Here is a 17,699-nt window from a genome sequence, read left to right on the forward strand (position 1 = left end):
TAATGAACTCTTTCTTTCAACCTCCTGCCACTTTATTTGTATTTGGAAGTTTAACTGGATTTAATTTCGATATGTGTGTGTGTGTGTGTGTGTTTTTAATTACATTTTTCCTAATAAAGCTTGGTGGGAAAAGGGAACACAAAGAGGATCCAAGAGATGCAAGCCTTTTAAAATTAACAAAAAGGGATAATTTTACACATTTGATTTAAAATGTACCTAAATACCTTAATTAAATCCAAAGAGACACATAGAGAAAACCAGAATTTTAAAAAACGAGTAGAAGACTGTTTGATGAAGCATGATGAGATATATCACATCACAAAGTATCCTGCTGGTCATTTCAGCACCCTAACAGCCCTTACAAAGCTCTGTAACAATAGTAACACCCCACATTTGTTTCCACTGATTGCTCTCTCTTTCACTCTGTTCCTGGCCAAATGTAAAATTGGCCGCCAATCAGTTAATCTCTGAAGCCAGCTATGGATCTCACATAGAAGGCCCACTGCCTTAAAGTGTTTATGGGTAAAGAAGCCAAACTTTTGTCCCTCTGTCCTCCACCTTCAACCAGCCCTCATCAGCAGGTCTTTCCCTAAAAAGAACACGTGACTATGGCCCTTGCCAGATTATTTAGTGGATCCGCCCTCTTTGCTTGGACACATTCCTGTCCTGTCGCCTGTTCAGAAGCTCTGGATCAGAACTATCCACAGAGTTTAGGGAAGGTTTTACAGCTGCACTGTCTAACCAAATGCCACCGCTTGGGCACAGACCAACGTTGGCTCAGATTACGTAATAATGCTTTTCCCCTGAAACACTTTCACAGAGAGATGCCCAGCATGCTAACTGTCTTCGGGAACAGAAGCTACATTTACTGCTCCAAGAACCTGAGAGCACATTCCAAGGGCCCGAGATGACTTGCTCTAAAACTTTACAGACATTTTAAAAACCTTCTGTACAGTCCATGTTCAAATCCAATGGCAAGTTGTAACTTTGCACAGCAAAACCTTTTTCACAAATAAAACTTTATTAAATCACAGAACCCGTTATGCAAATAAACTTTAGCTAAAAAAAACAACAAACAAAACTGTTATTGCAGCTTTTAAGTTTTTAATTCTGAAGTTGATGTGGAAAATTAGCCGACATCTAGCTAGGGATCAGAACTGATGATCATTTCGTGATTCTTATTCCATTTTCAACATCACTTATCGATTCTTATCGAGTTCTCATTGGATCCACTTTAAGAGTCGCCACCATTAATTGCATGCTGTGATCTGATATTTGGCCTCTTTGTTGTGATCAATGTTGGGGACATTATTACAAAAAATTAATATATTACACATATTACACAGAACACTTTCCGTAAAAGTAATGCGGTATGTTACTTAATTACACCCAGACGTAAAGCAAAGTTATTTGTTTTACCCCTCCTTATATTACTTTTGGATTTCTGCGGAAGATGGCCTGAAAAGCATTGTCTCATAATTACCATCTAGCCATATAAACCTATGTGCTACAGTCCCACACACCAACACAAATCCATATCGCAATGAGGACACACATACACGCACTTTCTTAGCATTTAGATAGGAACACAAGAGTGATGAAAAGGTACAAGTCCATTTGTTACCTGTTGAAGTTCAGGGTCTGACTGCTGGGCTGGGATCAGGATTCACTCACCTTTGCATCACTCTGGGTCCTTGGCTAGCTTAGCATTAGCATGCTGTTTGTGCAGATGTGTGCAAAGAGCCACACAAAGTTGTGCTAGAAGCTTAATATCGTTGTTTCTGCCTGGATGTCGTTTTCAGTTTACTATCGCACTCTAGTCCTTTTTGTGCAATAAAAATTAATGTCCATATCCAGCTGAAGTATGTCATACTATTTTCCTCCTCAAATCAGCTCATTGTAGCAAGTGCAAGAACCGTAAGTTCAAGTGGGAGCAGTAGCGGTTTTAGATACGGGCGACACGGGCGGTTGCCCATCGTGGTGGGGGGCGGCATCGGGGCATGGCAAAAAAAAAAAAAAAAATGCTCCTACTCATGCTGCCCCGACATCAGCCAGCACATATTGGGAATAGCATAGGTACCGATCGGTTTTCTATCGCCCATTTGCTGGGAGTAAGGGCGCCCTCCGTTTGCGAGGTGCGCCTGCTGCTTGAGGCACAGGGAGGAGAGGGCAGGCCAACAAACACGAAAACACCAGACATCATCATCATACAGACTTATAATTTGCACCGATGTTTTTTCGAAATTCTATACACGAAAAGTGAGCGCGAGAGCCCTCGGTGCGCCTGCTCGCTGCTGAAGTAAAAGTAAACTTTATTGTCATCTCCGCTACATACAGTCCAGTATATAGAGAGACGAGACGACGAGGCTCCAGTTACAGCAGTGCAAGTAAACAAACAATATATATAAGAAGAGTAAGAAAATAAATATACACTTTAGGACTCGGGGTAAAGGGATCAATAACAATTTAAAATTTACAGTTTGATGATTTAAAGTCTCACACACAACCCGTCGAAAGGGGAGGGGGCCCCCTGCTGCTTCCAAATAGAGCACATTTCATTCCTAATATTGTAAATCCAAGCCCATTATGTATTCATGATTTGAATCCTGGGTTGTGTGAAATCTCAGAAATGCACCCTAGACAAAGTGAATCTGTGAACTAAGGTGTAGGTGTGTTAGATCATGTTGTGGTGATCCTCGAGTTGAGGGATGGGTGTTCATATTGGAGTGCAAAATTAAAACCAATGGAAGATGGACAAGAAAAGTTCAAAGGTAGTTACACTCGCAGTAGCACAGGAACAGAGCAGGAGGGAGAGAGAGAGAAAGAGAGCAGGAGGCAACAACGCCAGACAACGTCGTCACATTAGAAAGGTATAGTAAAGAAAATCAGTGACACCAAGAGAAGAAGCATTTCTTGTAATTATTAATTAATAATATTTAATTATGTTAATTAATCATTAATAATCTAATTAAATATTAACATTAGCTCAAACATTAGCTTTCCTTTTGTCTCTATTTTTGTTCTCTATCAACTCCTCAGAGAAATATCTGCTCATTATGTTCAAAAGCAAGTTGCTGGTTGTTGCAGTTAATGCCAAACTAATAGTTTAAAGTGACTTTGTAGAACTTTTACACATGCTATGGCAAGCAGTGCTGTGGTGACTAAATCAAAACAATGAACTTATAACACATTTAATCGAACCCCTTGCACATAAGTCATCATGTATTATTTATCCAGCTTACTTATAAATATAAACATGAACAACAATAAATATACTGTCATGACAAAGAATATGTAGAATGTATGTTTATGTAAAATAACAATATTATCATATTTTTACAACTCCATGTTTTTACATCCAAACATGAATAAATAAACACATTTTTAAACATTATTTACATGTGAATTTAATTTGCTATTTTCATATAACATTAGTTTTATTTAAATTTAATGATAATTTGTTTTTATTAATTTCAATTCAACTATTCATTTGTGTAGTCATCTCTTCCAATATAAGTCTCACCAGAGTAGAAAATATTACACAGTATCAGTTTTAATACTGTATGACGATTTGATGTAATTTTAATTTTTTTTAATTTAATACATAATGATCTATTGGATCAAACAGTCTACCACATTTGTTTTGGGTTTTTTTTGTTGTTGTTGTTTGTTTTTATCTATTGAGTTTGTGATGTAATCTATTGAGTCTAATAATGATAATAGTGATTTAGAGCTAATTCCATATTTACTGGCAAACTTTTGCAAAACAGGTTTTGCACAAGGGTTTTTGAAAACTGAAGTATTAAAGAAACATGCTTGTAGATTGTAAAGTGGTGTCTGTTGCCAGATTTGAGCAGTAGTATAATTTTTACTGTTTTCATTTTGTCAGGAAATACATAGGCTGGAAATAATAGATTAAAAATGTATGTAAAGGTTTTTTTTAAAATGCCCTTAGTGACCTTTTTTAAGCACAGACATACAAATATCATTACAATCTTAAGATTTCTTATTATTACATTTGAAAATTTCCTTTTCATTCATAGCCATGAGGAACACTGAGAAAACATTTCTACCTATCAAAGTATCCAGATTTCCCTCTGTTAGCCCAGGATCAGTGATTTTTCTTGCTAAATTTGGTCAACAATGAGAAAGAATTATTTAAAACTGTTGGCCACAAGATCCATTTTATATTCCTCTTTGTCATTGTCAAGCAATTTGAAGGAAGTCAAGCGACTTTTTAATTTCCTTAACTTCCTCAGCCATCACTGGTTTTCACAGGTGAGTACCTCAGTCAGCTGATAACCGGTCAGCTGTAAGTTCCAGCAGCTGTTAGCTTAGCAACTTGTTCGCTAGTCAGCAAACAGCTCCGAAAAGGATGAGCGGAAGTGCATGGATGGGTGGAACAGAAAAAGCTTTGATCAGTGGTTGTTGATATGAGACATGAGAATTGAGACATTGTTCCTTCAGTGGTGCTAGTTTCAGTCATTATGCCATGTACTGTTTATAAGATTGGGGAAACCTGCAGTGAGCTGAGACTAAAGAAGTCACTTGGATGAGTGACGAAATGAAAACACTACGTCCAGATGAACAGAATCAAACACTTGAAACACTTCCTTTATTTGAACAAATCAGGTGCCCTCTAAAGATGTTATGTAATTTCTCGACTCAGCACTCTTCTCATACTTCACAGAACAACCATTCACCATTTCACTTCATCATGCATGCTTAGAAAAAGTGCCAAATCCTCCTGCCTGCATGAACAGCTAATAAAAAGTCATAAACAAAACCAAAGAGAAAACTCATCCTCGGTCAGGCCCACAACTTCACTTCAGAAGCTCATACAATGGTTGCAGTGCGCATATCTTAACAACATCATTAAGGCAGTAATGGCCATTGTTTTATGGTAATTATCCGTGCCTTGTTATTGAAAGGCTCATTGTTCTGATGATGGCCAGGTCATAAATAAACTTTATGAAGAGCTCTGTGTGACCACTAAACTGCTACTGATGATGGAGAGATGGGGAATGCCAAGGCTATTCAGATAAAAGAGTTCGCCCACTCTGGTGTGACAGTGTGTGTGTGTGTGTTTGTGTGTGTGTGTGTGTGTGTGTGTGTGTGTGTGTGTGTGTGCCTGGTGAAAGAATGGCACCTCCTGTGGAATGTCAGGCTTTGTGAGGACACAGTCTTCAACTTCTCTCCTTTGTTCTCAGCTTCAGCTTTAGAGATTTGTTACAGGTGCCCAGGGTCCACTGCCTTCTGTACATAAATTGATGCTCTTATGATTCCAAAGAAAATAATTAGGACAAAAGGATATTAATGCTGAGTATTTATTACTTTATTTAGGAGGGTGCTAGCTTAAGTTTCACGGCCAGGTTGGAAGCTTTTGTTTTGTACTGTGTTTTGTTTTGCTGACTTTAATTTCATTTTTATTTTTTGTCTTTGGTTTAAAACCTAAAACAGGTAAGTTAAACTTATTGATTAGAATTAGGAAAAGATCGGGGTATGGGTTACAATATGTCTCTGTACAGTTATAACCCTGCATGTTGAAAACTGACTCTTTTAGCTAGCTAGTGTATTTAAATGTCCTCAACAACTATCTCTATATTTAAGAGGTTCTGAGGTAGAGCCAGCTGTTGCCATAACCTGGTGTATCACAACACCAATAATAAAAGCCATCTTGTGTGTCTCTCTGAGATGCTAACAGCACTGTTGCACCAACAGTATTGGATGTTCTGGTACTGAGAATAGGCTGTTGTTTTACCGAGCATTCCTGTTGGTATTAAAACGATTTGATTAACTCCTAGTTGCTAAGCTAAAAGGACATGCTTGAAGCAGGTATTACATGAACACTCTCTTCAGTGGAGATATGCACTGAAGAGAAGAGAAATTAAAAGTAAATAAGTTTGTCAATGAGAGGGAAGCATGTGGAAAGGTGAACATGGAGTGAGTAGAGGTAGTGAAGGTAGATGAATTTTAATACTTGGTTCAACCATCCAAACTATGGAGAGTGCACAAGAGAGGAGTGCAGGCAGGGTGGAGTGGATTGAGGTGAACGTCAGGGATGAATTGTGAGAGAGGGATACCAGCAGGAGTGAAAAGGAAGTTTACAAGATGGTACTGAGACCTGCCATGATGTATGGTTTGCTGACAAAAAGACAGAGGTGGAGTAACTCACTGACTTTTGTCAGTGAGAACCTTAAAGATGTTAAGATTTTCACAGGGATTGACCAGAACGGACAATGAGTATATCAGAGGGACAGCTCATGATGAGCAGTTTGGAAACAAATTGAGAGAGATAAGGTTGAAGTGGGAGCTGTAAGGCAGAAGGACAACAGGAAGACCTCAGAAGAGGTCCATGTAGTGAAGCAGGACAAGCAGAGAGTTTGTGTGACAGAAGAGGACTGGTGATCGAGTGAGGAAAAGGCAGACCGCTTGCTGTGGTGACCCCTAAACGGAGCAGCTGGAACAGGAAGAAGACTTTTCGAGTACCAAGTCTCTCTTACAATGCCTTTAGTTTCGTCTAATTTGGCTACAAATGGACTACTTGATGTATTAGGGCAGGGGTGTCCAACTCCAGTCCTGGAGAGCAACTGTCCTGCAGCTTTTAGATGAATCCTTGTTCTGACACACCTGAATCAAATGAATGGCTTGTTACCTGACCTTTGCCAAACTTGTTGGCATGCTGAAGAGGTAAACCAACCATCTGATTCAGATGTGTTGGAGTGGGGATGCATCTAAAAGCTGCAGGACAGTAGCTCTCCAGGACTGGAGTTGGACACCCCTGTATTAGGCAGGTACAGGTAAACTGTTGCTGTTGGGAATACTGATAAGTGCGCTTACTTTTTTCAAATCTTCTAAAAAAGGTACTAAAACATGAAAACCTTTATAATGACAGTCTTATTTCACAGCTTGCAGCAATCCTAGCGAATACCCCTGTCAGTCACGTGTTTCATAACTGAGTAAACACAAGTGCATAGAATGGCACGCATTTGTTTAAAGTAGCTTGTAAGCAAAAACATATACCTTGAACCATTTTTTGAGCTTCAATAGGAAATATTATATTGGACCTAATGTTGTCATTTTATGCCAATAAAAGTAGAACAATGCTGTGCCAACAGGAAATCTGGATTCTCCATAATAAATGAAACACTCAAGACCACAGTCCTTCCTCTAAAGTCCCAACTTTCTTCACCTTCATTCCCACTTAACCAAATCATTCACGCACCCTTGTATTGTACAGTAATTATGGTACAAGGTGTTGGTTTACAACACTCAAAGCTACTTAGCACTGACTACCACTGGCCAAATGGAGAGTTTCAGCTTTATAGTTATACAATCAAAACCCATCCAAATACATCAACTGCTTTTATTAGATTAGAGCAAACTGCCAGCCAGTATCACACACATTCACACACATTCACACACACACCTTTCATGTCATTCCAGAAGCAGTTTTGGCGGGGAAAAAAATACCAAACTTGTAGGCTGTGTGATTGTTTTTCATTGCGGGTGTCACTGTGTTTGTCGTCAGCTGAGAGAGCAAACCTGTTCCAGATACAAATTAAAGGATCAGTTTCTGTTTTCTGCTGTATACATCTTAGATTTTGTTTGTGTGTGTACATGTTTAAACAAGAGTGTGCACATCCAGATCATTTCCAGCCAACTTCTCCCCACCCTGCTGATCATGCAAAACAGCATATTTTTTAACTGAAACTTTGGCTTTACCCTGACACACCTTGCTTGTCAGGGTAAAGCCTTGCTTGCATAACACCTTGCTTGCATGTTCTTTTCTTTAACAGCAGCCCCTAGATTTGCTTTTTACCTGACTGAATACTTTTTTCCCTTTAATGTCCGAACCAAGACGGGTACATTAAAAAGATAGGACAGTTACTTAATAAAGAGAATAAAAAGTAGACAAAGTAATCTATATTTTGAGCACCAAATGCAAAAGGTTAAACAGGTTTGATGTGCATTATTCTACAGTATGTGGTCCAGAATTCAGAGTGTCCTTTTAGATAGTAGCTTCTAGCAGAAAGATAAAAAATGGAAGGCAGATAGCGTGTGACAAAGAAAGAATGATTGTATGACAGCCTTGAACTCTCTGGCTATGAACTCTCACTTTTTTTTCCCTCTCTCCTGCTCTCTTCCAGCTGTGTGCAGTTGTGGACATGTATTCGTTGCAGGAAGAATGTTTGAGGAAATGGGAAACGTTTTCCAGATGGTTGGGCTCATGGCCCTGCTCAGCTGCAGCAGTGTGAAAATGATCTGACTGCTACCCATACATATGCCAAAAACATGTGGAAACATGTGCATAACATACATGTAATAGAGGCGTGGGCAAATAATTTTCCCAAAGGGCCACGTGAGAAACTGAAAGTGTTGGCACTGCACCAATAAATTGAACTCAGTTCTGCTAAGTAGTATTTTTATTTCTTTATAAAGTGCTACTTATTAGAGTAGATGTTACAATCAGACAATGAAAAACAAAACAGACATAGCTAAAAAACTAATTAATCAACATTCCGAAAAACAATTGTGAACAAAAACTCACATGTTTCTGCAAAACGTTATAGACTTTCAAATATATACAAAGTGCTATTGCTAATCTTATTGTTGTTTAATTACTCCATTTGTAGTGTTTTTTGTATTCAGTGAAAAGAATCCAGTCTTTTTTTAACTTGAAAAAGTGGATTTACACTTTAGGAAAAGCTTACTTGTTATTGTGATTTTTTGGGAAATCACAAAGCTGGGATGACTGCTCCATCCCTGGATGTGTAATGCTTTATAAGAAATTCTTGTTGCTTACGCAACTTTGCTAGCAATAGTTCACATGTGCACATTCACTTTGGCTCAGTCAAGTTTTTGTATTACTCTGCATGTTTAGTCGCATAATGGTGGTTAAAATTAAAGTTTTTAAACAGAACAATGTGCTTTCCACAAACTAATCATATTTATCAACTATCACCAAAGTGCCTGCTTATAGGGGGTCATATGATTGTTGGGGTTTTCTCTCTATGTATTATTGTAGGGTCTACCTTACAATATAAAGCACCTTGAGGTGAATGTTATTGTGATTTGGTGCTGTATAAATAAAATTGAATTGAATTGAATGATTTCCCACAAAAAAAAGAGTCAGTCATTAAGCCCTTCTTTGATGGGGAGTTTGGTGGGTGAAATGTGAAAAACTGCATGATGTATACTTATTTATTTCCCACTAACAAAGACTGTATGGTATAATGAGCTATACATGGTCATGTTGCAGGACCAATCAGATAGTGAGGTTTCCTCCACCATCCTTTCCATCCATTTCTATCTACTAAGCGCCACCTCCATATTCTGCTTGTTTTGTAAGTGTCGCACTCCAAACTGTAAATGTTATTTTATAGTGTATTTGTTGCTTATTGCCAACAAATTTCAATAAATGGTAGAAAGACTATGACCTTTTGTTTAAAGTGCTTAAAATTACTTACTCTTACGATCATAATTTTTCTGATGATGTTTCTTATGCAAAACAAATGCTTATATGTTCACTTTTTAGGGAAAAATCACTGCTAACTTTGGAGAAGATTTTTTTTTTACCAAATTCGTTTTTATATTGATTGGTGCCTTTTGGTAATGGCTTGGGTTTTGGTTTCATATCAGAAGAGCAGTAAAAAAAATTACAGATCGAATGAGTGAGGGGGCCACACATGCCTAAAACAAGAATGACTTCCTAGAATATTCTGTCTGACCCTTTTCAGAGTATTCCAGTGAGATTCATTTGTAAGTGTTGCACTTGTGGAATATTGCAGAAATGATTATGTGATGAATAAAAACAGAACACAGTCCAATCAGTGCTTACTTTCTCATTGCTTTATTATCCCACATTGCTAGCCGCTGTCATAAATGTATTTTGTGTTAGGGTTTTAAAAATCTTCCAATTAGTTGCTTTAATCGATTCAGCCTCTTTCAGTGGTGCAAATTCCAACAGTACAACAAGAGTCGCATTTAATATTTTTAATAAGCCATCATTAAATGTTTTTAACATGAAAAAAGCATGTGAAGGGGTTGACTTTTAATTAGCCTTATTGGCCACCCATCATACCTTATCACCATTCAGGAAAGGACGAGTAAATCAACATAACTTGTGACTGATGGAATTAACAATGTGAAAGTATACCTTTAATAAATTTACCATATAAGCTGTTTTTTAAGCTTAATGCTACTTTAAACTCAACTGACTTGATTATAGAATGTCTGATATCACCCGGCGACTGATAACTGCTCATTTTAGGCTTTTATGTATTTAGATGGTTAAACTTAATTTAGTGGAACGCAACTGATTTTTAGAATTTGCTAGAGTTATGTCAGTGGTTATTAGAGACTGTTTGAAGCAACACATTTATTCTACCTTGTCTAAGGAGCTTGGAAAGAAAAGCTTCTGGACTTCTTTAAGTTTCCTTGAAGACATTGCACCTCTCATTCAAGAAGCTTCTTCAGTTCTAAGAGTAATTGGTGAAGAGTCCCAGATTTTAAGCCTTATGGGAGTGTCTCCAAGAGGGTCATGGACCCCCTATTGATCCTCTACCTAATCACATGAGCCAAAGTGTGAAAATGGGCGTGGGTCACAATCAGCCAAGGTTTCAGGTGAACCCATTGTGAGACCTAGCCCCACCCTATCATGTGAATTCCTGAGGTCAGTTGGCCCAGGATGTGAGTGGGCATTACGGTGTCTGGGAAGGGATCTCAAAACTAGATTATAGATGGCAGACAGTTGGTGTCGTAAGCCACCGCCTCTGTTTAACGATGGTTGTTCACGGTGGAGATAGATACCTTCTTTCAGTCCTCTTTCAAACCATCTGTCTTCTCTGTCCAAAATGTGAACATTGGCATCCTCAAAAAAGTGACCTTTGTTCTTTAGATGCAGATGGGAGTCGAGTATTGTCCTATAGAGATGGCTTTCTATGTTGTACATTCTTTACACTCTTTCATCAAGTAATTTAGTCAGAATGTTTCTAAATCTTTAGTATGGTTTATGATTTCTTTGTTTTTCTTAATGTTTCAATAAGTTTTATACAGATCTAGATCCTCTCAGAACATTGGTAAAACCCCAGAGAGCTGTCTTCTGGTCCGAACCACTTGTGTTTAGAGAACAGACTGTCTGCTTACCATCTTAAGTAATCAGCAGACCTCTGTCTTTTCCCTTCTCTCCCTCTCTTTCTCTTTTTCTCCAGGCTGTGAAATATTCATGAAAGAGGGAGGTGATGAGGTGGTGGAGGTGAAGTGTGTAGGGATGAAGGGAAGACGATGCTCTAGCCTCGATTAAGTATTTACACCACCCCTGACCATCTGGACGGAGGCAGAAACACAGAGAGAACAAAGAGACAGAAGGGAAAGAAATAAAATGTTCTGAAGTAATCTAAAATAAATAAAGTTGAAGTGAGGGGAGGATGAGTTGAAGAGGGAAAGAGAAGGACAAGGGAAATGAAACATGCTGTCTTGATTAAGCCCAAAAGCGTGTGTTTCTACTTTGTGGCTCTCTCATGGTTTAGTTTGGGGAAATGTGATCTGGACCCCAGGGAGAGCTAATCATCAACACATTTGTAATGGTGGAATGACTTTGCGTGTGTGCAAGGTTGCGCACACACACACACTCCGCTTCTGAAACAAACTGATTAAGGAGGCATCAAAGTGGGAAGTGAGCTAGAGCCGTGATGCTACCCTGGACTCAACAAGCCTCAAAGCAACAACTTCAAAACACTGAGTCAAATTGAAACAAAGATACACAATCAGCTGTAGCAGTATGGTTTTATCGCTGGTTTCACTGCCTCTGTACTCTCTACTTGCCTCTCTATGTTACTGTTGCTCACTGCTTTGATCAGCCATAACTTTAAAACCACCTGCTTGCATATCCAACATTGAGAGCAGATGCTTCAGCACCTGTAGGATTTCCAATTCTTGCAAGACTTTCCCTGCTTATTCCAGGGCATTGATAGAATGTATAAAAAAGACGGCTTCAGCCCATCTTGACTTCACTGTGAGTCACAAGATAGCTGTTTAAATTAATAGGAGTCCATAATTTGCTTCACTAACTTTGTCTCTAAACTGGTCACCCTGAGCTGTCCTTCTGATATACTCTTTTATAATCTTCTCCATCATGTTCACTCCCAGTGGAAATCTTAATATCTTCAGCGCTGCCACCTCGCTACAGATCACAATGTCATCTATGAACGTCATAGTCCACAGAGACTTCAGCCTGACCTCATCTGTTTATCTGCCAATCACCACTGGAAGCAGGAAGCGGCTCAGAGATGTAATCGGACTTTGAATCATTGCTACCGCACACCTCAAGACAGTGTTGCTGTCCTCTAGATGTCTCCATCAACAGTGTTAAACCAAAAACATTGCATCTGTATTGTTCTGTAGTGCATGAAGCTATAATGCTGCTCACTGATTGTCACTACTCATCTTAACCTAGCTTTCTCATAGCTTCATCATATGGCTCATCATTGTTATCCCTCTTTTACTTACTACATCACTGCACATCACTCTTGTTCTTAAGAACTGGCAGCAATACAGTTCATCTGCATTCCTCATGCATACTTCCACTTCCTGTTCACTCCCCAATATTGTGTTAAAATGTGGTCAAAGAGTCCATCGCCCTCTGTCCTAGACATCCCCATTTCTTTTCAGCTCTGCAGCCAAGCTGACAAAGAGTCAGGGTTGTGTTTAACCATAACTTGTAATGACATCATGAATTTCATTACAAATAAAATTTGTTAATGTTTTAATCTTATCTTTTATCTTACCTTCATGATGACTCTATCTCCATTATCTATCACAGGCCTTCAAGGTGTCAGTAATTAAACTATTACTTAAAAAGCCATCACTGTAGCTGTCTTAGCTAATTACAGGCTAATCTCCATTTGTCTTTTATCTTAAATATTCTTGTAACACTAGCTGTGAAACAGCTAACTGATCATTTGATAGCAAGGTAGTTTACTATAAGGTAGCTTATTAACTCCTCTTACTTTTCTTTAAAGAGTACTGGAAACCACATACATTATAATATACTCTTAGAAGTGAAATGAATAAAAAAAGAAACAAAGAAATCCATACAAACATATAATATTACACAAAAAAATTTAATTTTGGCTGAACCGATGTTTTCCATATTTATTTATTATTTTGAAATTGAACATCATCTATTAAAACTGGCTCTGTGGTTATAGTTGATAAGACAGTTGTGCATATCTGACAACTGAGCGGTACATGATGCACATACTGTCAGCAGTTGTGTTTGTGAAACCATGGTGTGCTTGATGTACTGTACATAGAAGTGCCAGGCTGTCAGACGATCTATTCATCCATAATGAAACAGTGAAGCCCCCCAGCACGATGGCTACCAGCCCTCTTCGCCTCTTCAAAAGATGTGTGAAGATGGCATGAATTATAAATACCCCCTCCACTCTAACACCAAAACCGTGTTTATGGGAGTGTGTGATGAGCATAGGAGGACACGGATTACATATTGGTATCCTGGGTTAGATCATTTTAGAGTAATGGATGAGAAAGTGAAAATGTGACCAACATGGGTTTTTAAAGTGCAATTAAATATTTATTTTAGGAAATAATGTAGTAAAAGTTTAGCTGGGACTAAATATATTTTTAAAGCAAAACTGAGGGTAAAAATGCTTGCATTTGACTAGTGTGAGCAGCAGTCCCATAAACAGTAGCTTTAAGAGGTGAAGCTTTAAACAGCCAGTGTTTGAACCAGTGTGCAACAAGAGCAATTGTGGTATGTATCCTCCTTTTATTTGTTTTTAACATGTATAAACATGAATTCACTCATAATCTGACCAAAATATCAAATTGTAACACATACTCTCCACCAGATCACAAACAGAGGACAGACTCTGCCCAACATGTGAAGTTCTACGTATCATCTAAAAATAAGAAGCACTTGCACGGAGTATTCAAAGCCAAAAAAAGTGAAGTGCACATCTGCTCCTTCAGTGTGAGGATCAAAAAGGTTTACTGAGTATTTCATTGCTCCACTCAGAGCAACACAGAGTCTAAAGATGAGTTCTGTCAGCCTGCAGTCATCACGTTGTTTGGTAATGCACTGGCAAAATCCTCACATCTTTGCCTAATCTCCAAGCGCCTTTCTCTCTGTTTGCTCTGAAGCTCTACCTGATGTAATAAATAAATAAATAAATAAATAAAACATGGTAGAAGACCTTACATATCCTGTTTTGGTGTCCTTGAGCAAGACTGAGTGGGAATATATAATGGGTTTTATGTATTGCCTTGCATTCTCTCCACCGTCTGCCATCGTCAAACACTTTAGAGGCCAGGACTGAAAAATATTAAAAGCTGAGTGAAGGAGTAGAATTCTTTACATTATATAGGGTCATCGGTGCTTCCAGTAGCAAGCTATTTAATTTATGTTCATACTGTATCTTGAAATTAAAGCACTAAACATTTTGATTTGAGCCTGACTCCATAGTGTTGTGGTTTCCACATTTGCCTTATGAGCAACGATCCATGGGTGAGTCCTGGGAAGAAACACAACTTCTTTTAGAGTTACAACAGGAAGGACATCCAGTGTAAAAAAATTTTTTAAAATAAAACTGCCAAATCAAGCACGCAGCACTGCGATCTGCTGTGGCAAGCCTTTGTTAAATTAAGCAGCAGCCAAAAGTAGCTTTAAAGGTAATGGAATGAATGTTTTACCAGAATTGACAATCTGATAATAATACGTATTTTAGTTTGACTGGCTACTTTAAGTATTTTAAAAGAGCCAGAGTGAGCAGGAATTAGAAATTATGTTACCCTTTCAGCAATGTTTCAGCTAGTTTTTGTATGTAACACCAAGCATGTTTTCAAAAAGTCAAAGTGTTCAGTGTGTCAAGACTACAAAGACAAACAAAGCTTCAGAGTTCTTGGAGGGAGATTAGAGCAGCCAGCAGGAGACAAAGAAAACTGGTTTTATCTATAGGCTTGAAGGTGGACATTCAAAACACATGTTCAGACATCACATTTAGACCTTAGTTGCTTAGAGCTAAAACACCTAACCCAGAGTAGTACAAAACTCTGACTGCAACTCTAGCAAATGGAAATATAATGACATTACTGCTGATACATAAGCAATTATTGGCCGAGGCCTAAACAAAATGAAAAGACAATGAATCAGGGAAATACAACCTGTTGCCAAGAGGTATTCGCGTTGCCTTACACGGATGAATCTGAGTAATCTTTGTACAAGTAAATATTCTATTTTAACACGTGGACTTGTGGAAAGACAAGTATAAATTACTTAGAAAAGATTCAGGTATGTTGCCACTTTTCCCTTCTCCCTTCACAAAGAGCCATTCTCATAAGTCAAGATGTTTGGAGCTCTTTTATCAGCCATGTTATAGCATGGGTCCTTGAGCCAGTCATACCAAAATGAAAGACAGACATGTAGAAATCCTTCGGTGTCTTCCAGAATAAATATAAAGATGAATATAAAGAATAAGACAAAGAAAAATAAGGATTTTGTAAAACTACAAGATTACCACTTGTTCATCTGTTTGATTAAAAGAACACAGTCTTGACTGTTGGAGAAAAACTGCAAGGCAGCTCAGTGTGCACAGTTAGCCAATGGCTTAGAGGTCTTTCCCATGTTTCCTCCAAGGTAACCACATCACGACATGTTTATGCCTTTGTTTTGGTAAGTCACGGTTACTCACGGATGATCTTTAGCATTCAGTGTACCAGTCTAGTCTCACAGAAACATTTGAACATATGTTTTCAATTCAAGATTCAAGGCTCTTTACTGTCATTATGCAAGCACAAATTAAGGCAATATAACAATTCAGGCATCTTATACATCGCTTTAGTTACCTGGAGAACAAGTCCCAGGTCTGTCACACAATGCCTTGTCACTCTGATATAAACCTAAGCAAGTAGTTTTGGTGACTAAAGTGAACCAAACAGTAACAAAAACAGTAGCAAGTTGAATACAATGGGCACAAATCTAGCTTTGTGTCCAGTGTCAAACCACTTTCAAGATCAAAGACTTGACTTCAAGTTCCATCACACCAGGCATCTCCATAATTAAAATGTCTGCCTTTCTGTGCAACAGGATTGAATGTGGATGTCATTCTTGATTTTTGTCAGCTGTCCCCCCAAATCCAATTAAAAGCATCTCAAAAAGCCAGTAAGCAGCGCTTGAGTTTAGGTCATTTTGTTAAACTGCTGTTACTGACAGTCAAACGGTTATTCCTAAATGAAAATGGTTAGTGTGTGAAGTGTTGGGGTCAAGAATTCAAGGCCATCATAGGACAATTAATCGCTGTTACTAGTAAATGCAGCAGAATCTTAATGCTAACTTTGGTCCTTTTTCTAAGAGTAGAAATGAATCATACTGACTAATTTGTATCCAAGATTGTTGGGTCAGTCATAAATATTAAGTGAAAGTGTTCCACTAGGTACCAGCATATTTTGCTTATGGTCACAAGAAAAGCCTATAGCACTCAGGCGATAATACGACCTCAGTTCATTAACTCATCTATCCTGGAAACTCTTTTCTCCTCTCACTGTTGTTAACTTTACCCCTGTGTGAAACCTGGCTTCTAGATGAACACTACCTGACAGGGTAAGACGGCAAACCCATTCATCCTCCCCCATCTTTCTCATTTGATCCTACAGCCTTGGGACTTCAAAGCCTATAGGCCGTAGAAATGTGGTTGTCTATGCACCATCCCAAACTAACAGCTACAAAGGATTTGAGTTACACCCCACAGATAATGCCTAACAAGACACGGTCAGATAGCTGTATGGATCCTGCTAATTTCATGGAAATTCCTGTTTTTGGACAGTGATGGCAGCAGGCAGGAGGCCAGCTTCTCCTCTCTCTAAATTCAGTGTGAACTGGATCTAAACTGGCAGTGATTTGGAGGATTTTTTTTTCTTGAATGAGCTGTCCAGTAGAGAGTCCCCAGCATTATTCATACAGTGCAACAATTAAAACATCAACAGGGGAAGGGAAAAATATGTACATTATTCATATCAGTCCTTCGGGGAGACAAACAGTCAGAGTTAATGAGAGGCTGAAGCTTTGAAGTCATGGAGTCCTCGGTGAGGTGAATGGCATGAATTAAGTACAACCATCAGACAGATTTTGCTCTATATGAATATCTTCTAGATGTCTAATTTTAGCTAATATTTTGTCTATGTTCTAAGTTTTTATTAGGAAATTTGAATATAATTAAATCCCTCTACCCCGTTATCTACAAGGTCAGGCTCAGTTCCATTTCAACACTCACAAAGCTGTGGGAGAGGAAGTAAATTTAGTCCAAGGTTAATACTCTATGGGAATATATGTCTGCAAACAAGATGTACTTGTTGTCAAGTGGTGTGGAATGGATACATTTTATTTTCCACTATTCAAATGTGAGAGAAGTGAGAAGGGTTTTTGGTGGGCAAGTGCTCTGCTAAATAGAGGAAGCACTGCCAGCCAGACTTGACCCCTTTCCCTGGCACTGCTGTTGCCAGCCATCCTGCCCTGTGCCATGCTGATATGCTATCTGCCCAAACAGATGCCCGCTCTGGCCTCACAGCGCCACTCTCCGGTCCACCACTTTAGTTGTAGCTGCCTGCTGATGTTTTGTCCGCCCTAGCGCTCTGTTTCACCCTTGTCTCACCCTTGTCTCCTTGAAGAGGCACAGCGGAGA

General features: G+C 38.7%; 1 protein-coding gene across 6 annotated transcripts in view; it reads right to left on the minus strand.

The window, feature by feature from the left end:
* sorcs2 (sortilin-related VPS10 domain containing receptor 2) overlaps positions 1 to 17,699 on the minus strand; it is a 379,862-nt gene that overhangs the window by 272,150 nt on the left and 90,013 nt on the right. Inside the window, exon 1 of one of the 6 annotated variants that reach the window (XM_013266086.3) lies at positions 1,675 to 1,975. The exons of the other annotated variants lie outside the window; for them this stretch is intronic. Coding sequence (XP_013121540.1) covers positions 1,675 to 1,682 — 8 coding nt within the window. The 5' untranslated portion in view covers positions 1,683 to 1,975. Of the gene's footprint in view, positions 1 to 1,674; positions 1,976 to 17,699 lie in introns of those variants that run through there. 6 annotated transcript variants of the gene reach the window in all.

This window comes from Oreochromis niloticus, linkage group LG3 (assembly GCF_001858045.2).
Source record: "Oreochromis niloticus isolate F11D_XX linkage group LG3, O_niloticus_UMD_NMBU, whole genome shotgun sequence".
Classification (NCBI taxonomy): domain Eukaryota; kingdom Metazoa; phylum Chordata; class Actinopteri; order Cichliformes; family Cichlidae; genus Oreochromis; species Oreochromis niloticus.